This window comes from Labrus bergylta, chromosome 7 (assembly GCF_963930695.1).
Source record: "Labrus bergylta chromosome 7, fLabBer1.1, whole genome shotgun sequence".
Lineage (NCBI taxonomy): Eukaryota > Metazoa > Chordata > Actinopteri > Labriformes > Labridae > Labrus > Labrus bergylta.
This window is the reverse complement of record NC_089201.1, coordinates 2,631,259-2,656,725: the sequence shown is the minus strand read 5'-3', so window position 1 is coordinate 2,656,725 and position 25,467 is coordinate 2,631,259. Positions and strand designations below refer to the sequence as shown.

Genomic DNA, 25,467 nt, shown 5'->3' with positions numbered 1-25,467 from the left:
GTATCTGTGATGTCCATGCCAAATAAAGTCTATTATTATCTGCTGTCAGACAGGAAGTACTGCAGGTTACTAGAGGGAGAGGGTTACCAGGCGACTCTGCATCCCGACCACCGTCCTTCATTTGGCTGAATATGACCAACATTTGATTTAAGAAAGGCCAACAAGCTCAACCATATTGTTTCAGAAATGTCCAGTTTCCATTTTATAATGTTTGTTTGTTTAAAGACAGGGAGTTTAAACTCTGTTATTGAGAGACATGAAACTCACACAGATCCATCAATCCCACTCAAAACACTTGCCTTCAAAATAAAACACCCTGATTACCAATTAGTCCACACTCATGTTGCACAATGGCCTTCAAAATAAAACACCTTTGTTACCAATACCCTAACTGCCTCAGACTAGTGATAAATGCCTCATGTGTAACTGTGGGAACATTTGAACATGGTGTCGCTTGTGTTGAATAATGCAAACAACAAAGTTCCACTCGATGCTTTTAATTTATTTAATTAAGGAGGTTGACGGGGGGGGGGAACACTTGCTGTTGCAGGGATGCAGCTACAGAGGAAGGTCTCCTCGTGCAGTTCTCACTGTCGATTCCAAAATATCCATAGAGAACCATTTTAAGGTTTCATTTATCCTGTAATACAGAGAAATGGGTTTTTGTTTTAAATCCCCTGATGACGATGTAAACGGGGATGTATCCTAAATGACATTCATATACATCCCTCTGACATGTCTGCACTTGATGTAGATCTACACATTGTTACTGAGATTCAGTTGCTGACACTCTTCAGATGTTTACTCCTCCATCTTGTCCCTCAAAGCCAGAGACTTGAGGACGGTGAACATGTTGGCGGGCGTCTCCGTCTCCTCCAGTTGAGCCTTGGCACAGATGAAAGGAGGGAAGAAGTCCATGGGGTTGGAGTTCCCCAAAACCCAGTTAAAGGTGCTGAGATAGAAGATAAAAACTGAATCATTACAGACCGTTTCACCGTCATGACTTTGTGAGAATGCAATATCAGACATAGGAGTTAGAGAAGACCAAAAACAGTATGTTTGCAGCCTCAAAGTAAGGGGGCTGCGCTCGTGTCAGTCAGCTCACGTTCTCACCTGACAGTGATCCAATTAGACTCAGGAGTGTAGGACGAGAAGGTCAGGGGGACGCAGCCAATCTCCGTGAACACACTCGAGTACATGCCTGAACACACGAAACACAAGTCACAGGTGAGGGTTTAATTTTATTCATCAGATGGTGTTTTACATGTTGTCAAACTCAAGATCGTTCCACTTCGGTCTTGGTCTCACCCTACCCTGGTCTTGGTCTTGTCTCGGTCTCAACCCCTAAATTTCCTGGTCTTGTCTTGGTCTTGCCCTACCCTGGTCTTAGTCTTGTCTCGGTCCCGCCATAAGGCGGCCCTATGGGGCTAACAACAATCCACACATTGACCCATTAAAATACTTAAAACACCTTAATGAAGCCAAAAAAATAAATAAAAAAAAGGGATTTATCACAATATGACACTAAATAATAACAAAGATCAAATGAGAAACACAAGACAACAGACAATCCCTGACTGAGCAGCACAGCAGTTCCAACTCAAAATGCCTCTCCTCTCTGCAGCCAGCACTGGCCTTTTAAGCTCTGAGGCCAGGTGTGCCTCACTGTTCAATTCATGGCTTCACCTGGGCTGGAGACAACAGGAAGTGGAGAAGGCACACACAGCACAGGGAAACACACCATAACACCCCCACCCTTAAAACAATGAATCAATAATTTGTTATAAAAACACCATCAATTTCAAACTAATATGGTAAGTCACTCTAAAACATAACAATATTTATTCATTGAATTAAAGTGCATTGTGCAAATAAGTAATTTACACATTAACATTACTACATGGGTGTTACCTACCAAGGCTATTTATCTAAATTGCACTGATTCAAACACTACATCCACAGAATACAGCAAAACAACAAATGTGCAATTAGGATACAAAGAACAAACATGGGACTATCAACTAAAAAGGTGTTAACATGGGTCAATAATGGAACACAGATCCAACACAAACAATAGGGCCATCTCAGATGCTTCAACAGAGTTTAAATTTGAGCATCAACTACAATGGTAGCCAATCAGTGGGTGCCACTCCCACAATCAAAAAAGGCTACCATCATGAGGTGAAAACAAAGGACAGTACTGCACTAACCTACATTCAACATTGTAACACAGGTGCCCAACATACAAAAGTGGAGTGCAACAGTCACAGGATCAACACAAGTAGACCCACTACAATAATTGCTGCCATTCACTAACAGCCACAGAAAGAGCCAACTTCATTGATCTGCCACTACCACAACACAAGATGGACACCATGTAGTCTACAACCACACGCACACACAAGTTACTCTGGTAAAATGTAGGCAAGGAGTCACACAAACAATTCAACAATCCAGGAGGCCACGCCCACCACTCAAAATCCACTAATCTGTGGAGTGACATCTTCCTAGACCATCTAAAGTCAAAGAAAGTTTGCCACAGTTAAGTACACAAAAAACAGTAACACACAAGTGACCACATCTAAATGTGGACTGCAACACCACCACACAAAATGGCCACCCTGTAGTCACACTACAATAGTGTTGCACACTTACACTTAAGTAGCAACTCCAGTGTTGGAGCCACGGATTGGTGTAATTGTCTTTATTGTGCTATTTATTTAAGGTTAAGGTAGTTTGTTATAGATTGGTGTTTTGGGTTATTGATTATTATATCATTTATTAGGATTGTGTTGAGTGAGGGGATGTCAGGTCACATGGGTATGGGCGGAGATGTGTTGATTTAACTCACCTGCTCACCTTTTGTTCTCAGTGGAAGAGAGGGGGTGAGCTGGGTGGCCGTATTTTTTGTTGACCACTATTGTTTCTAGTTCACTGTGATTATGAGTTAATGCACGTTATTATAAGTTAAGTTGATTATCTTTTTTACGTTAATAAAAAAGTCAAACTTATTTTTACGGATCACAGTATTCTCTTGAAAGCGCGTCAGACAAATACATTAGGCCCAACCTCAGCGGCTTCATATTCAGGAAAGCCGCTACATCCAGTGACCCAACGAATGCGGAGTACAGTTACCACCGAAATGTCACAAACCAAAAAGTTCCTGCACACGAAAGCACTTACTGTTGCTAAACAAACGTACAACAGCTTCCATCAGTGAGCAAGTCCCTGAGTGCTGCAACAAAAAGTAATCTCACCTGGTACCTTTAACTAAATCCTGACTTTCTTCAGAGGCGACTTTAGAGACAATCATCAGAGTTTCTGATGACTGAAAGGTCTGTCACACCTACCCCCAACAGAGAACAGGTCTCCACCCAGGATTACCTCCAGAAATAAAAAAGGCAAAATAACAAATAGTGGACCGTTGGAAGGACGAAGTCCACTCCCTCACTAACCAGTGAGATCACTTAAACATCTTCAAAGCACTCGGACACTAAACTCAACTGATACTCACCACTAAACACAATGGTGACCAAACAAGAAAACCCAATGAAGGCCACAAGTTACACAAAACAAACCTCATGGTTATTCGATCCCGGAAGAGCCCCCATTTTGTTACGCACCACCATAAGGCGGCCCTATGGGGCTAACAACAAACCATACATCAACCCATTAAAAATACTTGAAACACCTTAACAAAGCCAAAACAAAGGGATTTGTTATTTGTTATTTGTTATAACAGACAATCCCTGACTGCGAGGCACAGCAGTCCCAACTCCAAATGCCTCCCTTTCTGCAGTCAGCTGCATTGGCCTTTTAAGCTCTGAGGCCAGGTGTGCCTCACTGTTCAATTAGTGGCTTCACCTGGGCTGGAGACAACAGGAAGTGGAGAAGGAACACACAGCACAGGGAAACACACAGCCGTAACACTACCCTGTCCTTGGGGTGCGTTCGAATTGTAATTTTTACTTAGGAAGGTTCCTAACTGAGTGAAATGACCCAGAAGCATTTAAGTGGAAAGGTGGGTCAATGCTTCCTTTATAACCTCCTTTAGCATAGGATACACTGGACCATCCTTTATGAAAGGAGATGAGATATGCCGCCCCACAATTCCTTGCAGCGGAACATTTAAAGCGAGTTGCGCATCCGACCGTTCACGAGAATTAACGATGATCGTAAAGTGACACAGATCATGTAAGAGATAAAAGATAAGAGACATTTTTATCAGATGATGTGTAGGTTATATCTTATATAAATGTAACAATGAATTTCATACAATCATATTTATGTTGATGTTGATTTCTGATTGGACAGGAAGCTGATGGTTTCACTTTTCTTACTTGTAGCCTGGTGGTCTATATTTCTTTTATTTCAATCCCAACCTTGGTAATTAGGATTATTTCACCGGTGAGAAGGCACAGGGGAAAGTTTTTTAGATGATCTTTTTGTAGTCTATTTTCTGAACATTGTAGTTTCAACACGACAGATCCACGTCATTAACCTCCGCCGGCCCGTCGCATTTAATGACGTGGCCTAGTGGTAAATGTGGTCGGATTGTCAGAGCAATGAGATCGCCTTTCCCTAAGTCCTTATGAATTCTCCTAACGTCTTTCCTTAACCTCATGACGTTTTCCCCGGGGTTAAGGTAAAGTGGATAGTGAAAGGAGATAGGAGGGACAATTGGAACGCACCCCTGGTCTTGGTCTCACCCTGCCTTGATCTTGGTCTTGACTCTGTCTCGACCCCTAAATGTCTTGGTCTTGGTCTTGGTCTTGGTCTTGGTCTTGGTCTTGGTCTTGGTCTTGTCTTGGTCTTGTCTTGGTCTTGCCCTCCCTGTGTCCTGGTCTTGTCTCGGTCTCGCCCTGTCTTGGACGTGACTCGATCCGATCTCTAAATGTCTTGGTCTTGACTTGGTCTCGGTCATGTTTTGGTCTTGGTCTTGGTCATGGTCTTGGTCGGCGACGTCCTCCTCTATATTTAGAGCCATTACTCTTTCCTTCTTTCAAAATAAAAGCAGGCTCGTGGGCTAAGGATTTCAGCGGCTGCGCTTACCATTTCCTGGCAGATATCCATACCAGGTGTTGGTCAGCACTCCCATCCCCCAGGAGGAGGAGGAGCCCATGAACACCTGACCCATCAGCTTGGCATCAGAGGGAACCTGCATGGGGATGAAGTCCGTGTCCAGCTTCTTCTTCTTGCAGGTGAATTTGCTCCAGTTGATCTCATAGTAGACTTTCTAAACAGGACAAAGACAGAAACTGAATGTTTGCTATGAAATTCTCAAACATGTTTTCATTCAGTTTTCACCCTCTTATAATCACAACTTCCTGCTTTTTTCCTTCAAAAAATATCAATCAGTGATCGGTTGTTAAATTTGTCTCCAAGCCATCATGTGTCTGTGACAGCGCCCTCATGGTTCAAACAGATATCTGCACAATCATTTGGTGCAGCTTGTCACACCTTATTGAAAAGCATCAGCGTGTCCAGAATAGCGGTGTGGTTGGCTGCGAGCCCCATGGTCTTGACTCTCATCCTCTGACCAATAGCATCATAGCTGACTGTTCCGGTGGAAGAGATAGCTCCGACAGTCATCTGAAGGAGAGGTAGAGAGCACAGGGAGAGAATGAGAGAATGAGATACAGAGAGTGGGTCCATCCAGGAGAGATTACTCGAGTGAGACGTGTGACGAAACTCACCACAGTGAGACCTCCGCTCATCAAGGCCGGAGCCACTGCAGAGGTGTGTGTGGGGGGGGGGGGGGGGGGGGGGGGTCAACATGTTAAAGAAATCCGGATTCTATGCAAAGCAGCGTTATTAACTTCAAACAGTAACTGTTGATTATGAAGACAGGAATGATAACAAGATCATTAAGTGTTAGAACAGGAAGTTCAGCACAGAAACAGGAAGTGGTTAGGGGTGCCAGAGTGAGGTCAAACAGCTCAAAGGAATGCTATCAAAGGTCGATGTGTGATGTCATAAAGTGGATATTACTTTGGACTCCTCAGCTGAGCTGTCTGAGAGTTTGTTAAAGTGAAATGAGACATTCAAAGATGCAGCAGTGTTCTTCTTTTACATCACTGAGACTACAGGGAGACACTGAGGAGCACTATCTACGGAGAGCTTGAAGGGACAAAATAACATGAGATTAATTGGGATCAATAATAAAAACATTATTGCTGACAACAGAAATTACTGCACTCGTCTCGAATCTGTCTGAAGGCGACTTTTATGAATAAAGTTTGATGTCTAATTCAAAGTCGAGCTTCATCAGAAAGCACAAAAATAAAATCTTTGGAACAGATCTGGACGTGTGAAGTGTGAGACTCACCGCAGGGCTTGGGTGCCTGGCTGGCAGCGGCAGCTAGCAGCAGGCTGAGGCAAGACAGCACACCGACCACGTTCATTTTGAGACGAGGGGTGAAGGTTAGAGCACACAGGGAACACACTCCTCCATATATACCTGCACACAGCTGGCAGCGCTCACACCGTGTGTTTCACCCCCCTCTCTTATCTCAGCGTCCCAGTGAGGAACAATCAGATCGCATTTATACGACCACCAAATCCTATGCACCACTAATGTTTTCTGAGCCTTTGAGCTTATATAACATTTATTTATTTCCGTCTTTAATGGAGTGTATTGTCATGATTCAAGGCGTTTTCATCCTTTAGAGTCTGCATGTTTAACCCCTAAAGTCTACAGGTGCAGCGTTTTGTCAGCAGGTGTGAATATTCACAACGTTACACTAAATAATCTCACCTGCTTTTTTTCTCAGCGTGCATTTATCTGAGGTACCTGTGAATGTTCAGGTTCTGTTTTTGTCGGGACGCATCAGGTACAACAAAGTACAACTGATCCTCTTTTAATTTCATTTCAATTATTTTTATTTGAACATATTTTCAGATTGAATAATTTCAGTGATTTTTAAATGTTCTATTTTAATGTTTCTTTTCTTTCCTCTGTCATGATGCTTTTGATGTCTTGTGTGAAGAACTTTGAATTGCCTTGATGTTGAAATGTGCTATAGAAATAAACTTGCCTGGCCTTCTTTGTGTGATTACTGCTTTGATAACATGACCTATAGCTATAATCGCTGTGGTCACTTTACCTGGAGCATGGACGGGGTCATCTTACGATATATCCTGTTCAGCACACCTGTTCTCTTTGACTTGAACTCTTATCTCCACCTCTCCTGGTTCAACAAATAGAGTTGGTTTGGAGCCTAAGATATCTGCGTTTTCTAACCGATGAGTCGCTCTTGTCACATTCAGCAGCTGGTCAAAAGGTTAAAGCTGAAACTTTGAATTCTGTTTCTCATTTGAATCTAAGAGGCAGGTTGCTGCCACTTTTATGTCCGGGCTGGACTACAGTGATGTTTTATTGTTTGAAGGATTAGACTCTGACTCACTCAGAAATATATTCTGTCAACAACTGTTGGATGCAGACACGCGTGCTCATCATAGTCATAGTTTTCAGGTAAACGTCTCAAAAACTTTGAATTTGTTTTCCATAAAAGTTGGATCAGGATGAAAACTTTGGTGATCACATAACATTATTATGTTTAAATGTAACTTCTTCAAGCTTGGTTAATCTTCTACCTTCCATCTATGAGGCCTGTTTGTTTTGTATGCAGTAAGTATGGTGCTCAGGTAGAGCTGGAGATATCACTTGTTTTCAGCCAAGGTCAGGGTGCGAGCCAGCAGGAGCTCGAAGGCGTCTGAACTCCTTTGAAAGCTGTCAAACTAAACATCTGTTGGGGTCTCTTAATGTTTACCAAACTACTGTTACTTTAGGAACAAATAAAACACATTTTCATGTAACAACATAAATAGATTTAAAGGGGTCATATTCTGGTTTTATATGCTCTTTAGTGTGTTTTCCAAGTGTCCTGTGCATGTTTAGGCACATCTATGTGCAAAAATTCAAAGTCCGCGGAAACGCGGCTTCTCCTACGTGTAGCCTACCACAAAGTGTGGGCTTAAGTTATTTAATGTAGCTAGGCTAGTCAAGATATCAGAATTTTATACTTTGATGGAAAATTAGAAAATATCAGAACAATTTTGACCAAAATCAATAATAAGTCATAGACACCCAAAATTGGGTAATTTTGTTTTGTTTTGAATTACCAAAAATTTCAGGCAAACTCTTGTGCCGTGTCTAAATTGCAGTCAGTTTTACAATGGAGGTGTTGTCATAGCAACAGCACAAGGTTGGCTGAGGCTGTGGTGGTGGTGGGTTCCAATGTGGTCTGTGATCTTTTCATGGGGCCCAGACATCCTGGCAACACCCCTGCTTGTAGGTGTCATGTATCTTCATTTTTAAAAAAGCACCCATAACAGTTCTAAAAATTCTAAATTATTTTTATTTACCTTTTACATTTAAAACTTTAAGAAGCATAAAACCAACATACAGAAACATTTCAAGCTCGTATAACTTAAATTGGATAAAGGGTTAGTTCACTCACAACAAAATGAGTACTGTGGTGTCTAAACTCATGTAAACACATTATTCATCACCTCCTGTGGGAGGAAGGGTATTATTGTCTCAGAGCTCACATTGACAGAAAAACAATCACAGTTTAATGTCCGATGGCAGCAGTTGGTCACGGGTTATATCAGCTCTTGAATAAGACAAAACTTTTTGCATGTCAAACGACTGGGCTCTGCCTCCAGAGTCACAGCAGGTGGGTTGACAGCTAATGGAAGACAAAGGCTGTGACATCACAAACTGTGGTGCGGCCAGTAGTCTAACATGCAATACAGTTTCAACCTGCGCAAATGTAGATTTCCAAAGTCAGCCTTGCATTATGTGGCAAAAAGTTAAAAAATTAAAAATGGAAATGTTGGTACATTTTAGCAGCTGACAACAAGTACATGGCATAAAATAATCTTATCCTGTGTTTAATAGTGTCTTGGTCTAAATGTATATTCAGACTTTATTGGACAGTGTTAACGCACAAAGTGAAAAATAAACAATATTAATGTGAATGTTAACACAAATGGCCTTGCTACAAAGTGACTTACAGTGAATGACATAAAGCAAATCTCTGGATTTATGACAGTTTAAAACTAAACATGTGCAAAACACTAAAGCTAAAGGGAACGTGTTGAGTCACTTCATGTGTTATCTAGTGAGGCATTTCAGTGCTACAATAACAACAAACCCGTTACAAAAACTCCATGCTTAAAGCACGCAACCAAACAGTTTTGTTTATGAGGTGTGAGAACACTTTTTACAAAGCACGTCAATATTGAGAGTGGTTAAGTCTATTAAACATCCAGTTTCAGTGTTGGGGACAAATTGCACTTGTGAACACATTGTTAGCCACCATGGCTATAAAAGAAAGGCTCCATTTCCATTCCTCTCTTAGCTCAGCAAACAGCTAAAAGTGAGACTAGAGGAAGCCCTGCTGAATTTCGGAGGATGAATATGCACAAAGAGCTTCATGACATCACATCCTTAAAACATTTCCTCTACATTTGTAGCTTAATGGAAAAAAGCAAGACATAAATGTGGTAAGATATTGGCCTGTTTCATTGAAGAAGTGTTTTAAGAAGTTTTCAACCCATTACATTCTTCAACAATGAAGGTCTCAACATGTATCCTTTAGTTCAGTGTCTCCTACCCCCAGCTGTCAACTGACTGGCCCCAGTTAAACTCATAACCCTTGAATAATATAAGGCTCTCCAGGTCCCTGTCCTCAGCCCTCTCCTTTAGCCTCTGCTCCTCCAGAATAGACACCAGCATGTCTCGCTTCTCCACCGTCCTCATAATCTCTGACAGCATCTCCTGCTCCTCCTGCAGCTCAGAGGTGCTTTTCTTTGTATCTGGGGCCAAATGAAAGAGAACACAGGAAGGAAGGGTTTAGTATTTTGCAATCAGATATTGTGTTTGAGTGCTCGGTCAACCCTCACCTTCAACAGCCATTCGGTGCCTTAGTTCTTGCTGCAGTCGGCTCTGTGTGTCCTCCAGTTCAAGCTCCTGGGCGCTACAAGAGGAAAACAATGGTTGACCTCAGTAGTGCGGAATATATTTAAAAAAAAAATGTGTCAGTGGTTGATCAGATCCAGTCACTTACAAGATCATGAGTTCAGACTCGTAGCGTGCCATTCTGTTCTTCTCCAGAACGAGTTTGAACCAGGTCTGATAGAGCTGGGCCTCTTCACTGTCATCTGACGGAGACGATTCTGAAAGGAGGAGAGTTGGAGAGCAAGGAAAGACCAATGAAGGAAGGTAGGAGAGATGGTTTGTAAGGAAAGAAGAAATAAAGAGGCAGAATGGATGTCACAGGATTGGGAAGAAAAGTAGGCAGGATAGAGAAAACAGAAAATATTTTAGATTATATATTAACGACGTAAAGCCATTATAAGAAAATAATCACACTTGGATCATCCATGTATACAAACTAACTAAAAACCATGGGCTTTGCCGCAACTTGACAGGATAATACTTATTTATTTTTAACCTTTATTTAACCAGGTAAATAACCCATTGAGATCAGGATCTCTTTCACAAGGTGACCTGTCCAAGAAGGCAGCAGCACACGTCATAAAAAGCATTACATGATAAAGAGACAATAAGTTAAGAGAGAACAACAATTTACAATGTGCAAATTGATTTACAGATAAAGTGCAGAATCTTGATCACAGATTACAATTCAGAAACACATCAGGCAGTGTCCAATTGTCTCGCGTTTTTTATCTTTTAAGATCGAGCCAAAGGCCTCAAGCCAAATGAGCTCCGCCATTTTCAATTCATTTTGGAGAAAGTTCCATGCGGTGGGAGCAGCAAAACTAAACGCTCTTTTTCCGAGCTCAGTGCGGACACGAGGCACAGACAGTTTAAAGACATCACAGGAACGCAAGGCGTAGTGGCTTCTGGTTCTTGGAAGGTCTGAACAACACTATTCACTGGAACACAAACAAAGGCCTGTGCTGCGATGAAGTCTCACTGTCTATTGAGTACAGCCATTAGCTGTACTGTGTGTAGAGGCTTTTAACCAGAGCCAGATTACAAGGCAATGCTTTTTTGTAAATGGTTTGAGAGGTATGGGCACATCAATAAATAGAGAAGAGTGATGTATTCATAGTGGAATTCCTTTGGGCATTACATTGAACCACGGCGTGATGGTTCAGAGTTCTTTCAATGGAAGAAGCTTTCTAATGTCTAGTTCAGGCTCAAGGACCTTCATAAATCACTGGTGGGTGGGTGAGTGAGTATATTGTACATTACCTGTTTCTCCTCTTATGGTCTTTTCTATAGCCACTCCTCGCTCTTCTAGATCTCTCTGTTTTTCTGCAACTTCCTCTAGTTGCCTCTGTATGGTCTGGTGGACGCACAAAGTAGATGGTTAATAGTCCACACTTTGATATATCTTTCTCTAAGGTCTCCAGCCGGGACCAGAAAGTGTTGCTATTATCATTAAATTCATTTTCATTGGTTTTGGACAGGGATGTTTGAAAATTCAATTTTTAAAATGTTTTAAACATTTTTTTTATTGACCTTTATGGTATGAGGGTCTTAAGTGAGTGTAACTTAAAACCTGGAGTTAGTAGAAACCATGTGCATAGCTCGATTCTACTAATACGAAAAGAATACTTGATAAAAAAAAAAGATCAAAACAACTCTTGTGCCTATACATTCAATAAAAAGCTAATCAACCTGTTAGCTTAATCTAGTGTGCAAACAACGCTCAGATAGCCTCACCCTATTGTAACTTAAAATCAAACAGGAGGGTGAAGAACATGACTTTGTTAATGAAATAGAAACAACCATCTCCAGTATATTTTCAATGCACTCAGCTTAAAAAACAAATAAACACACTGGAATGATAACAGATTCCTCATTCCAGTCTTTCTTTAGGATGCATTGCAAAAGAAGAAATCGCTATACCACATGTAAGAAAGTAGAAAACAAAGCAACATAGTCCCCTAAACGAGGCTTTAATGAGAATATTTGCCTTTATACTAATTCTACATGTAGTCCAACAGATTCACAGAACAACATCCTGATGAACAGATAAACATGATGCAGCCCTTTAATTACATGCACAGAGATCGAAGTGGTCTTGTTCAGACGGTCTATAGACTGACTCCAGTCACAGGATATAAATGTAGGCCTCATGTAGAGGTCGCGTGCAGACACTTTAGCCGGTCACTATATAAACGTCATTCTCTTTTCATTGGCTGAAATTGAAATCTCCAGAGTATATTCGGCCGCGTTCAGACATCAGCTCACTCTGATATTCTGCGGATTAAATACTAGGAGTCTGGAGGAGAAACTCCGGGTAAAGTCTGTGAAAAATGTGTCTGTTTGCATTCACACATAGCCTAAAGAACCTCCGGGTAGACTAATCTCCAGAGTTTTTCAGGAGATTTCCGTATGTGTGAAAAGGGTTTATGTTATGTTTTCGACATCTAAAGTTTGTTCTAGTGTTGTTAACTGTAGTTTCAGTTTCGGTATATTTCATTGTTTTGATGTTCTTGCTGTTTGTTAAGAGTAGTTCTGCATTGATCTTTACAGTCCCTCACTCTTTGAGTCAAGTTTTGTAGCCAAGAGTATCAGATCATTTAGCATTTATACTAACTTCCTGTTGATGCCCTTAGCTTGAACCATTCAGTGAAACATTAGTGTCTTCTTCATAAAGAGGAGTCATTACCTGAGCTCTGTGTAACCTCTTCAGCTGCTCTCTTTTAGCCTGCTGGGCCACCATCTTCTCCTGCTTCCTCCTTAGTCTCTCCGTACACAGCTGGGAAAGGAAGTGCGGAACAATTCAGTAAATGTGCACATATGCAAATACAGCACATGTAAGACTTCCCTGCAGTGTCCAGTGTCTCAGTACGAAGTAATGGTCTGTACCAACCTTCTGATTGGATGTCATGTTTTCGAGTTCATCTTCACTCGAGGAAGGATCTTCCAGGTTCTGTTGACTTGATGCTTCATCAACGAAGGAAGAATTATAGAAAGTGAAGAAAAAACAACAATGTAATCTTTCAACGTAAAAAAACAAACTTACAAAAAACAAAAAAAAATCATTTAATGTGTAATTTAAATAGCAAGTATTATTTAAAGCAACATCACGGAGTAATGGTTTTGTTCGTTTTGTTTCCCCTGAAGGAGTGCAACTACAATGTCTTAAAACACACAAATGTGTATTGACATAACCAGCTTGGCATCTGATTTACAGCCTACTGTTTCATGAAAATCTCACCGACGTGTAAAATGCCTGTCCAATTTATACTCTATAGTCCGGCTTCTTGCTGGGTCACACTCTTTTGTTTTCTCTTCTTAGTTTAATCCTTCACCGTCCACTTCCTCGTAGCCTCAGCTTTTTAGCTAAAGGCTGGTATATACAGTATATATAAATATATAAACTAGGGCTGTAAAGCCAAAGCACTTCATGCGATAGAACCACGGGCTGCTGCCAAAGTTACAAAGAGCTGAAAGCAGGGGATAGACGCTGTTCTCCCTGATCGATTTTGACACAAATATTTTAAGGTGGAAAAGTTACATATTGTTTCTTTAAGCTGTGAATATTTGACAAAAAAAAACAAACATATTCCTGCCTTCTTATTGGTTTGTAAATATGGCAGCTTTTTACATAAACATTGGTTCATATACAGTAAATATAAAATCAGAATCTGTGTAATGTGAACGTGGTCCATTTTATCAATGTACCAACATAAAGTAAAGAGAAAGTTTCCTCAGAAGTTGGTGGACACCAAAATAGAGCATTAGAGTATTATTATTATTATTATAATAGAGTATTATTGCACCTTTATGCATCCACTGGACAGATCGGAACTCTGCTAGCTCTGCGTCTGCTAGATATGTCAATCATGGAAGATTGCATCATGTTTCAAAAACCATAAAAGGAAATAAGTCAGTGTTGTGTTTTGCATCACACTGCAATGCCACCAAGTTGCCAAAATAAAAAAAGAAGTAAAAGTGTCAGGATGTGGTCAGTGATGTCTCTGTCCAAGTTGCCAAAACCTTAACATTCAAGTTCACTGCTTTAAAATGTCAAAAAAAAGTGAAGGATTCACTGTCCTTACCTTTGTTACTGAGGTTGGTGAGTATAGTCATAATTTCCTTTTGCACTTCCTGGTCCTGCCCCTCTTTTTCTGACTCCTTACTCTTTTTCAGCCTCAGAGATGAAAACAAGTTGACCCTCTTGCGGGGCAAAGAGGCCATGTCATCGGAGAATACCCCTCCGGAGCTTCTGCGTCCCCTAAGTGAGACACTCTGCAACAGTGATGGCAGGTCCTGCCCCGCCTCCCATGGATTGCCCCCAACAGACGCCAATTGAGATTCACTCTTGTCAGTCTTGTTTTCATCTCTGGATGGCTCTGGACCCACGTTGCTGAAGAGGGAGGTGAGGCCTGCGGCTCCCATTGACATTGGCCTCTGTTTGCGGTTGCCTTCACGTTTGGGCCTGCTGATGAGGAGCAATAAAAAATGTCATTTCAAGAAATTGAATGTAGGTGCTATTTAGTTCATACAAATTCAGTGAAAACAAGCTTTTAAAACAAACATTGGGACTTCATGGTTGGAGCTGCTGGAGGGATTGGCCACACTGAACGTCCTCCTGAAGGCGTTGGCTATAAGCTGGAAGGTGGAGGCTGATGAGGCAGAGGGTTGACTCTGGGGAGCTTGCCCGTCCTGGCTGGAGTCCGTCTGAAGCTTATCTGCTTCTGTCTCTGCTTGAACCTGATAAAACATCAGAGGATAGGAAAAAAATGCAGTCAACATAATGTGGAATTAACTCCTCTTATCTAGCTCACATCACTGTCTTTGCACCACTGTGTTGTACAATTAAGAACAGCAGGAGTGAGAGACAAAGAGCACACCCATTCTTCTTTAGAGAAATGTAAAGCTTCATTAACAAACAACTCACTTGAAGTTCATGTGTGTTTTTGTTGTTTGCATTACTCGTGCTTTCCTCTGGCGCGGCCGGCATGTCCCAGTTGAGAAGCTTCTCTTTCTCAGTTAGAGATAACATCAAGCGTTTCTTTGGGGAGGACGAGTTGCAGACGAGCTCCATTGTGGCTGAGCACTCTCCACTCTTCTCACTTCCCTTGGAGGAATTCTTGGTATCTGCTGTCGTGTCAGAACTGCCATTGTGGTTCTGAGAAAACAGGAATAAATAAACCTTTTTGTACAATCTGTCAATAAACAAATGTATGTAATGGCAAGAAATGATAGAGAGAAAATGACTCGGTGAAGCAGATCATTTTCGTTTAACCCACAGTTTGTTTTTCTGCTGAGGTGATCTCCTCAAAGTCCAGGTCAGCTTCAGGGACGGTCTCAGGTCCAGCTCTGTCCTTGGACCGGCTACTCTGGAAGTGCTTGCTGAAGATCAGAGGGAAGGCTGAATAAGAGCAGAAAGAACATTGATGTGACTGAAAGATTTTGATTTATTTTAAATGTTCATAACATTTAGAGCAGATTCTACATATATATTATACTATATTTGTCTATTGTTTTTGTGAAGATTTATGAAAAAGAGTCAAAAAAGTAGTTTGATGTGTTTATCACAGAAACACTGTCATGACTTTAGAGGTGTTCGGTTAGGAGAAAGATAGTGACCTCTAGTGATGTAACTGACATGTTACACACACACGCGCACGCACACACGCGCGCGCACACACACACACACACACACACACACACACACACACACACACACACACACACACACACACACACACACACACACACACACACACACACACACACACACACACACACACACACACACACACACACACACACACACACACACACACACACACACACACACACACACACACACACACACACACACACACACACACACACACACGACTAATTACACTAATTACTAAAATCAAAATAATTTCAGACATGTGATTCAGACAAAGCAGATCATGCAAAGTAAAGTGTGGTATCCAGAGAGAAAACGTGTGAAAAAGGTAAGATGAAGATTGGAGAAGCCATGCAAAGAAAAACAATTAAACACGAGGTACCCACTCGCTCTGATCTTGTGTTTCCATCGGTTATTCTGTTTGATGTTAGAAGGACCCTCTGAGATTGAAGACAGAGACCAATACACACCAAGAAAGGCAGACTTCAGGTTTTTTTGGGAGTTTGACCAAATGATCTGTTACATTATAACAGTACAGTGTGTGTTTTCAGGTAAATGCTGACTATGGATCTCCAACAGATCAGATATCAAGTGAAGACAGTGGGTGAGGAAAGAATCAGTGCCTCTGTGAGCCTGTAGCTCAACCAGTGCTTTAAGATACATGTTAACTTTAACCTGTAAATATGCTGATATTCAGAAAATATATATATAAAAAAAACAGTGCCAGTTAAGATCCATAAATGAAGACTTTAATTTGGTGCTAGAGGACACATTAAATATATATATATATATATATATATATATTTAAAGTGATTATCTTGGTCCATTTTTCACCTGGGTTTAATGTTCCCCTCTGACAAAACAACTGGCCCCAGTTTGGCCCCCCTCAGTAAAAGTGGTCTAGAACCACCACTGGGAGGGAAGATCAGGAGAAAACAAAAGTCCTCATGGTTCATCCTCTGGACACCATGAACATTGGTCCTAAGTTTGATTTCAATTCATACAAATAATATATACAGATATGTTAGAGGACTAATCAACATGGTGAATGGAATTGAGCTTATAAAGAACTTTTCTAGTGTTCTGACTCAAAGTACTCTTTCACCATGTGTCACACCTCATGAACTAACCCCATTCATACGCAGCGGACGAAGCAGCGGGAGCTACTTGGGGTTAAAGTGTCTTGCCGAAGGACACATCAGACATGTGGCTGAAGGAGCTGGGGATCGAACCCCTAATCTTCCATTTGAGAGATGACCGACTCTACCACTTAGCCACAGCCGTCCCTATGCCATCCTACTGCTCACATGAAAAGGTTAGTTCATTTTTACAGTAAATCAGGAGAAGTGTCAAGATAAACAACCTTTGTCACTGAAAGACCGTTTCTATGAGTACAGGGTGAAAACAAAACTAAGGGATCTGATAATCAGGAGATAAATGTACCTAAAGTGGCCTCATTTCAATATATTATTCTTGCTATGCACATTAACAAGTTATTGTCCTTGTTAAATTAAGAAGGAAGTAAAGGCAGATCAAAAGTTGGCGGTAGTGTTATCTATCTCATCTATCTCAGCCTTTTTGTGAGCAACTTTAACAAACCTTCTTTATTTATTATTTCAGGATATTGATAGAATTCCCATGTTTTCTCACATCATTATATGATCTTTTCTTTAAATCATAAGGTCCAACCATCCATCTATACCATTTTTCCCGTCCAGGGTCACGTAGGGCTGGAGCAGATCCTTCATTGGGCGAGAGGCGGGGTACACACTGGACTATCCACCAGTCAATCACAGAGCGGACATATAGAGACAGACAACCATAAACACTCACATTCACACCTACAGACAATTTTAGAGTCACCAATTAAACTAAAAAACATGTCTTTGGACTCCAGCTTCCTCCCAGGAACCTCCACACAGAGAGACTCCTGTCAGACGAGGATTCAAACCAGGAACCTCCACACAGAGAGACTCCTATCAGACGGGGATTCAAACCAGGAACCGCCTCGCTGTGATTCAACAGTGCTAACCACTGCACCACCATGCAGCCCTCTATCACAAAATGCTGATCTGAATATTAGAACTTATCGGTTTCTGTTGTTTTGAGGTTTTTTTCTGATAATTATGAGATAAAGTTTCTCTTTTTTTCCTGTCTTTTCTGAAAGCGTTGAGCTTTGGTAGAACACAAAAAAAACATGTCCGTCTGAGAAAGACAGGCCAATGTTTTGAATATCTGGCAAATATTTTTCTAAAAGTCAGACTTGTATAACCCGTACTGACCTTTGGTACTCTCCTGGTCCAGGGCTCCTGTAGTATCCTGAGCTGTGGTTTCTGCTATACAGGAATCATCTAGAGCTTCAACAGCCATCTCTGTGTCTTCAGGAAGTCTTTTTGGTTTATCAAGCTGCTCTGGATGCAAGCTGGTCACCTTGGCTGCAAATAAAAACAGTATTTGGGCAATTAATTTTCACAATCTTTGAATTAATGCTGATATGAATTGCAGTTAAAAAAACAAAAACATGTCATAGCATGTGGCTGATTTCATGCATTATGTCTAACTAGGACTTCAGAACAGGTGAGCAGTTTCTGCACCTTTTCCTATTATATCACCTAAAACAGTTTAACAGTAAGTGAATGGTTGCCTGGTACCAAATATTCCTGTTATGCAGCAAACAGCTAATATACATTTCATAGAGTAAAATCATTCATTAAAAATAAGAACAAGAGAATGACACATGCATACACAAAGATTCAGTAACTCAACAGTAGAATATGAATTTCTATCTGCAACACAAGCACTGATAAAACACAACATATTCAGGACAGTACTCACAGAGTAATGAAGTCAACATTGTACAGAGATGATTCCACTTGGTCAGAGCAAAGAAATGAAAATAAGTAGATGAAACCTTTTAAAACAATATGTCAGCCATTAGATATCCAGTTCTTTTGTCATTGAGACTAAATGGTTCCTATTGAAGATATCACATTGGTTTTGCTAAATGTTATGAGGAGACTTAAGAATAACCACAGGAGGATGAAACCTAACCAATTAAAAAACAGATAGCAAACACAGAGGAAGAGATAGAGCAGACCCACGAGCAGACCCCATGAGGAAGTTTGACAGGAGGAGCTGACGAGTGATTCACTTCAGTTCTGTTCAGGTTGACTAGAGTGGATTTGAATCAGCTCAACAGTGTTTGATTATAACAAGGCTTATTTTGGTTAAATGATTTGCTCTATCTTTAAATTCACATCAATAATTTTTTCTTTCCCAAGTATAACATTTAAAAACCGTCCAATTGTGGGCGAGCCGTTTAAGCCAAACGCTGACTCCCTGCCTTTGCTCCTAAAGGTCGTTGAGCTTCTCATTAGATGTTACAAAGCACGTTATTGTTGGGTTAACGAAAGCTGTGATTGTGAAAATGATTTGTGTGGGTGATGTTATTTCAACTTAGCAAAGGAATAGGGGGGGGAGGATTTGCTTGATGGAGGCAAAAAAAAAGAAAAAAAGATCTAAATACTTTGAAATGTTTCAGTTATTCAGATGATACAGTTGGACTAGTTGGCAACAAACCACGGAGAAGATTTTTCTGTAACAATTTGATTTATTCTTGGATATATATTTACAGCTTATAAATACCATAAATTATGCAATTTTTACAGTGAATTTCATAGCGGAAAAAAATAACAAGGCCTGCAGGCTGCTTAAATATTTGACATAATTAAACGTATGAAACATATCGTATACAGCCAAACATATGTCTATATATCTGGCAGTGTGCAAAAAGCTGCTTTGGCGCTGCGGGTCTCCTGAGCAAAGTCTAGGAGGTGCATGAGAGAGATCTGGAGAGGGGCTCTGAGGGGGGGAGGCCTCCTTCTGAAACAGAGGGAACCACAGACAGACCACAGACAGACCACAGACATGTAGACACAGCTGTTACTGTCAGACTGGCCTGAGAGGAAGGGATGCTGCTGATAGTGATGCATCAGAGGGAGGAAATTAATTCAGGGACATTCCGATGGATTTGTGTTGTAAAGGTGGTTATGGAGGAATACAGCACAACAGACGTGTTAGTGGGGTTAGTGCAGCTGTTATGACTACTGAGTAACATGACTCCACCTAAAGATGCTATGTGTGCATCAACGTGTCATTAACCTCTACACTACGTTTCCTTCTGTGAGTGACCAGGTGAGATGCTCACACAAAGCACAGCTGAGGTTAATGGAACGTCATTACTTTGCAGGTAATCGTTCATAAACCAACGTTTTAGACGATGTAAATTCCAACCTTCAAAAGGTGCTACAAAAATATATTTTTTTTAAATCTAATGTCTAGTGCGGGGTGGTGATCAGTAAAAACTCATCATTTGGGCCTGATAAAAAAAAAAAAATATATATATATATATATATATAAAATAAAATAAATATTGCAGATTTAACATTTTTTACTTCACACTGGTTGTCCAACTATCAGACTTTGTCTTTCCTTGAGCCACAGCGGTAGCATAGCATAGCAACGGGCAAAGTAGGGAAAAGTATTGAGAAACAGACTGATAAGTGTTAGCTTGAGTCCTAAGTATGGTTAACAGTGTGCAATGTCTTTGTTGATATAAAACAAAAGGATATTTTTTATTAAAAATGTATATGTGAAGATGCAACACATAGCACCTTAAAGAACTCATGAGTTAGTAAATGCTGACTCATGCCAGGTTGTGATTGGTTAATCTGAGTAAAGTGGAGTGGTTGGGAGGGGAGGCGGTGCTACAAAGGTTTTATGACCAAAGCTGGCCAATAGTCATCAACCCTTGCTGGAAGAAAACAGCCAATCAGAGGGTGCAGCATTGGAAACTTAAAACAGACAAAGTCAAATGAAAAAAGAAAATGAATTAGAAGTGTGAAATAAAGATGGAAATGTAAGATGAAAACAAAACAGGGTGCTGAGATTTATAAAGAAATATACACTTACACAAAGCATTGCATTAAGGGACTGTCCCAAAACAGATCAGAGCCTCAACAGTGCCTTTAAGAAATAGATCCTAATTCTGCACAATGAAACCGAGGATCTGAAGCAATTACAGCCAAGATCAAAACAAAAACAATGATCAAAATATACAAAAGAAAAGAATTGCCAAACTTTGTAAAAGTTGGAAATACATTCAGTTACGCAGTTTTTTGGGGGATAAAAGCCTTTTTTATGCAGACTATGTTAAATAATAAAATAGAAAGAGAGGGGTAAACTGCATCAAAAGACTAAAGCTCTTATTGTTTCTGGATGATTTTCATCAACATATCTCAGATTTGATCAAAAAGGCAAAGATCGGTTCAAAATAAAATCATTTCCCCCTGTAAACAAAAGACATTTACTGGATAACTAGTCCTCTTTATATTTTTATATGGAGTACTGGTTGTGACAAGCAGAGCCCAGGAATTATTCCATCAACACAAAGAAAAGAGAAAAATGAATAAATAATATTCTGTTATTAAGAAGTCAAAATCAAATTACAAAACAAAATGAAAAACTAAAAAACATCAATTGAAGTTCAATAAAAAAAATACTGATCAAATTAAATCACAAAAAAATAACACTGTTTTGGCATTTCCAATGCATCTCTGAGGTGCAGAGTTAAGGTGCAGCAGGCAGAATGCAGAGTCAGTGCAACATCAACATTATGATTCAATAAACAACTCCTGTCAATAAAACCTTTCTGTCCTGTTGGTTTAAAGGGAAGTGCCCTCGTACAGTCACACTTTCTGCAGTGCAGATAGGAGAGTTACAATCTGACAGGAAGAGATTTCAGATTAAAACAAGATGCGAGGGTCAAGTCAGAGTTGCTTTGCTGCTTTTCATTGATGTTCCAACCTGAGAGCACACTCATGTATCATTTATAAATACTCTTCAGAGTCAGAGCCCATATGACAATTTGCTCTTAATGAATTTTTGTTATAATTGCCGGAAAAATTCACACCAGGCAATACATAAACAGGTGCAAACGAATCAAGCAAAGCACATTTTTGTCTACTTATTATTTGCTTCATTAAAAGTACCTTTGAACTTAAAAGACACAAAACTAAAACGAAACTTAGAATTTGGGAAGCAGAGATATTATTTGGTTTGAAAGGACAATGTTTCTGAACACCTGATTTATCTGTTTTGGGCACTACAAGCTCAAAAGTATAAATAAACTGATGTTCCTATTGGGTCAGCTGGCCCAGACAAGCCCACTGTAACTCCCTTTCTCATGATGGTTGGTGGCCAATGGGTGGCTACAGGGCCAGCTGTTGCTCCTGGTACATCTGTCCCAGAACCTCGTGCATCATGCAAAGAAGAGGACAGCCCAGGCTCAGGAGCTCATACAGGAACATGAAGTCTTGTGAGTAGCTCCTCATGTAGGCGCCCATAGCTGTGAATGACTCACACACACTTTCAAACAGCTGTCCAGGCAACACACACACGGCCCGGCTAGCACGCCTTGGCCAGCTCAGGCCTCGCCTTAGCAAGGAAACCAGGGTACCTGAGGGCTGAATCTGGACGCTGCCAATCACTGAGTAGCTCCCACTGGCCAGAGGCGAGGGTTTGACACGGCTTTGGTCTTCCTACAATAACGAAGAGCAACAGAAGGAACAAAAAAAATCAAACACAACCTATCCTTCTATCAAACATCAAAGGAAAAAGTACATTAGAGGCATGTCAAAGTGGATAATCAAACGTGTCGACAGGAAAGGTGTTTAAAAAGTAAGTAAAAATGTTTTTTGTAATTTTCATAATTTTTTATTTGGACACATTTTTCATAAGTAACAATAATGACAATAAAAAATACAGTGCTGTAGTTTTTAGAATTGATAAGACACCTTTCATGTTGAGCTTTTATGAATATGTACAGTCAGGGGTCAGGGATGATCCTGATGACTGTTTGAAGAAGCAACCAACCGAAGTGTTGCTTTCAAACAACAAAAAAACTGATGAAGGCTGCAAGGGTCATCCAAAACCCTGATGAAGACCACAAGCTGAAACACTTGGGTCTAATAAAGTTCATAAAGATGATCTTCATACTATAAGTGCTGCTGGAGCTTTATGACGTCATCAAGCTTTATGACTATCTAGAGGAAGTAAAAGTCGTAACAAGGTTTCCGTAGGTGAACCTGCGGAAGGATCATTACCGGTTTGAGATCCCCGCACCCGAGGCCGCGTGGCCCCTCGGTGCTGGCGGCGGATATGTCAGAAAAAACATTTGTTTAGACAAATGTTTTTTCTGACATATCCGCCGCCAGCACCGAGGGGCCACGCGGCCTCGGGTGCAGGGATCTCAAACTCACTCTCTATGCACCTTGGTAGTTGGTTGTGCCAGAAAACCCAACTCTGCTTTCTCTGTGCTTTCAGAGTTTTCAGAGTCCTATCTTCACTTTGTTTACATCGCCCGGACGGCCGGCTGACAACTCCCCTCATGTATAAAAGTTGTTTAATTGAGGGACTAGAGAAAAGAAGAATAACATACTGTACTCACTGCTTAACTGTGTTTCTAGATCACGCTCATTTCAGGTAAATTTACATGCAGTGTGAAGATACGAGCATAATAATGATCGCTAGCATTAGCATGCTAACACAACAATGCAGCGTGAGTTGTTTTGGTTTCATGCTGGTGCTCAAGGGCGACATCTGCTGGATCAAAAAAATCACATATAAAGCCTTTAAAGCATTCCTAACCAATCTGGGTAAATCCCATGTTTTTGTCTTCCTCATCATTAACAAAGCATATAGAGCTAAAGTGTGTTAACACAACAATGTAAATGAAAACTGATGAGGCCTGTTGGGACATTTGGATATCACTTTTCTATAATAGTTTTGAGACACTTCTCACCTCCCTCTGAAGAATTCTTGGTATTAGGTTAAGATGACATTAGAGTGAAAAAAATAACCATCAGTCTTTGGTGATTTCCTAAATCAAACTTGAAGAGGAGCCCGTAGAGCTTCTTCTTCACATGTTTAAGACAGGCCATCAATTGCACTTTGTGGCAAACCAGAAAGTACCATTTTTGAACGGTAGCTTCTAAACCTTGAAAGAAGATGACATTTTTTGACTCTGGATTTCATGGATCAGGACAGACTCCCGAGAATTCAGTTAATTCAACAAGGATAGGATCCTACCATTCTCATGACAAGTCTGTGGTCATTAAGGAAGTAGTACTTAGCATACAGGTGCCTTGAAATATGGACTTGAGCTTGTATAGCACCTTTCTAGTCTACTGACTACTCAAAGTGCTTTTACACCACAGGTCACACCTACACATTCACACACTGATGGTAGAGGCTGCTATGATAAGTGTCCATAAGTATTAACTCATTCCATTTCCAATATCTAAACAGTCAACACATAGCATCACAATGGCACCTTTCCATCCGACTTGTGAACAGAGTAGATTAAATAAATACTTAGGTTTTGTTTTGGAGAAAGATGTTTGTAAAGGTCAATCCCATTTGCACTTCAAGATATTTGGTAACATTTGAAACTCAGACCCTTTTCACTTGAACTGCTCTCAGCTGTAGATTTTTTGCTAGACAATCATTTTCTGAGTAGCAGCAGAACAGAACATCTTGTAGCAGGTAAACAACAGAAAGTGAAAAAAGAAGTGGCAGCATTCTTTAGACGGAGACTGGTAGGTTAACTTTAAAAACAAGCATTTTCCTTTTCCTTGTTTAAAAAGATATATATTTTGTAAACAGAGCATTGAGAAATGGGTCTTTGCTTACCATTCTCCTTCTGAATCTCCCCGTGTTGGTGCTGGTTTGATGCTGGGCATAGTGCATCTTGCAGTAGAACTTCCCTACAAAGGAAGCACACAAAAATCAAAAATCCACTCAGCTTACTCTAACAATATAACATTCACATGATTAGAAAAAAGTGAACCTTTTAAACAAAAACACAGGAGTTTGACATCCACAACAGATTAATGACATCAGTTAAGTCAGGTTTCTAGTGTTTCATTGGACAAATTTATCAAACCACATCGGGCAAACAATATCCTCAAGTACCATTTTAATTTGTCTAAAGTGTCCAGAGTAACAGTGAGTGAGACATACCCTCCTGTGAATCAAAGGTGTGCCCTCCAAGCCGGAGGGTGCAGTTGCAGACATCACAACGGAAACACTCTCTGTGAAAGAAGTAACCCTCAGCGCTCAGCCTCTCCATCACGTACACCCGCTTGGTGCAGAAGTGGCAAATGTCACTGCCACCGAGGCCGGGAGGGAAATCCTTACGCACCACGCACTAAAGGAAAGAAGAGCAGAGAAAGCTCAGGGAGGGGAAACATACTGCTTTAAGGGATGAGGATTTGTCCTAACGAACACCTGCAGAAATACACTTAAAGCAAGTTAGTCCCGTGGTTCAGCGGAGAGATATTATAGCTGCCAGGAAATTAACAAAGTTATAGTGCAAGTGATTTTCAGATTGTTTAATGAATGGTGCAATCTGCAATTTAAAAGAATTAAAGTCAAGCTGACGAGTTACAGCAATAACACCAAACGAGCTATAATCCATACCATGAGAGGTACTGACATCAGAGTTAAAGACCCAGGAGAATCAGCCATGTTATTAATTTAATTGTTCATGGATACATATGCAACTGTAAAGGGTCCATGCCAGGCCAGAGTCTGCTCAAGGTCAAGGTCTCAAAGATGAAGTTTTTTATTTTGAAATATATGTCTTGGATGGATGAAACGAGCGATACCACACATACCGGCTAAATTCCCGGGGGTCTTGTCGTCGTTATGAACGTTTTTCGGCAGAAATTACACAAGCTAATTATTCTTGTTTAATCACAACTTTTCATTCCTTCATGAATTA

The 25,467-nt window shown here is 40.5% G+C and overlaps 2 protein-coding genes across 10 annotated transcripts in view; both read right to left on the bottom strand.

Annotated features, from left to right (window-relative positions):
- Positions 1–481: 481 nt before the first annotated feature.
- Positions 482–6,450, bottom strand: LOC109992771 (ependymin). Of its 2 annotated transcripts, XM_020645519.3 has the most exons (7): positions 6,329–6,450; positions 5,697–5,731; positions 5,461–5,592; positions 5,053–5,236; positions 1,114–1,201; positions 789–952; positions 482–640 (listed from the first exon to the last, which is right to left on the bottom strand). In XM_020645519.3, the coding sequence occupies exons 1-6, from the start codon at positions 6,402–6,404 to the stop codon at positions 802–804; spliced, it is 666 nt and encodes a 221-aa protein (XP_020501175.1). In that variant the 5' UTR covers positions 6,405–6,450; the 3' UTR covers positions 482–640; positions 789–801. The 2 variants fall into 2 exon arrangements, with proteins under 2 accessions (XP_020501175.1, XP_020501174.1); XM_020645518.3 differs by having other exon boundaries at positions 482–952.
- A 1,887-nt stretch (positions 6,451–8,337) lies between these two features.
- mical2b (microtubule associated monooxygenase, calponin and LIM domain containing 2b) overlaps positions 8,338–25,467 on the bottom strand; it is a 61,491-nt gene continuing 44,361 nt past the window's right edge. For 6 of the 8 annotated variants that reach the window (XM_065956506.1, XM_065956510.1, XM_065956509.1 and 3 more), the window contains 15 exons: positions 24,705–24,891; positions 24,375–24,448; positions 22,141–22,222; positions 17,906–18,058; positions 16,010–16,063; positions 15,247–15,368; positions 14,895–15,125; positions 14,532–14,707; positions 14,053–14,435; positions 12,861–12,934; positions 12,657–12,746; positions 11,231–11,324; positions 10,077–10,185; positions 9,913–9,986; positions 8,338–9,825 (listed from right to left, as the gene is read on the bottom strand). In XM_065956506.1, coding sequence (XP_065812578.1) covers positions 9,620–9,825; positions 9,913–9,986; positions 10,077–10,185; positions 11,231–11,324; positions 12,657–12,746; positions 12,861–12,934; positions 14,053–14,435; positions 14,532–14,707; positions 14,895–15,125; positions 15,247–15,368; positions 16,010–16,063; positions 17,906–18,058; positions 22,141–22,222; positions 24,375–24,448; positions 24,705–24,891 — 2,109 coding nt within the window. In that variant the 3' untranslated portion in view covers positions 8,338–9,619. The remainder of the gene's footprint in view (positions 9,826–9,912; positions 9,987–10,076; positions 10,186–11,230; positions 11,325–12,656; positions 12,747–12,860; positions 12,935–14,052; positions 14,436–14,531; positions 14,708–14,894; positions 15,126–15,246; positions 15,369–16,009; positions 16,064–17,905; positions 18,059–22,140; positions 22,223–24,374; positions 24,449–24,704; positions 24,892–25,467) is intronic. The other 2 variants (XM_065956507.1, XM_065956508.1) reach the window with 2 other exon arrangements.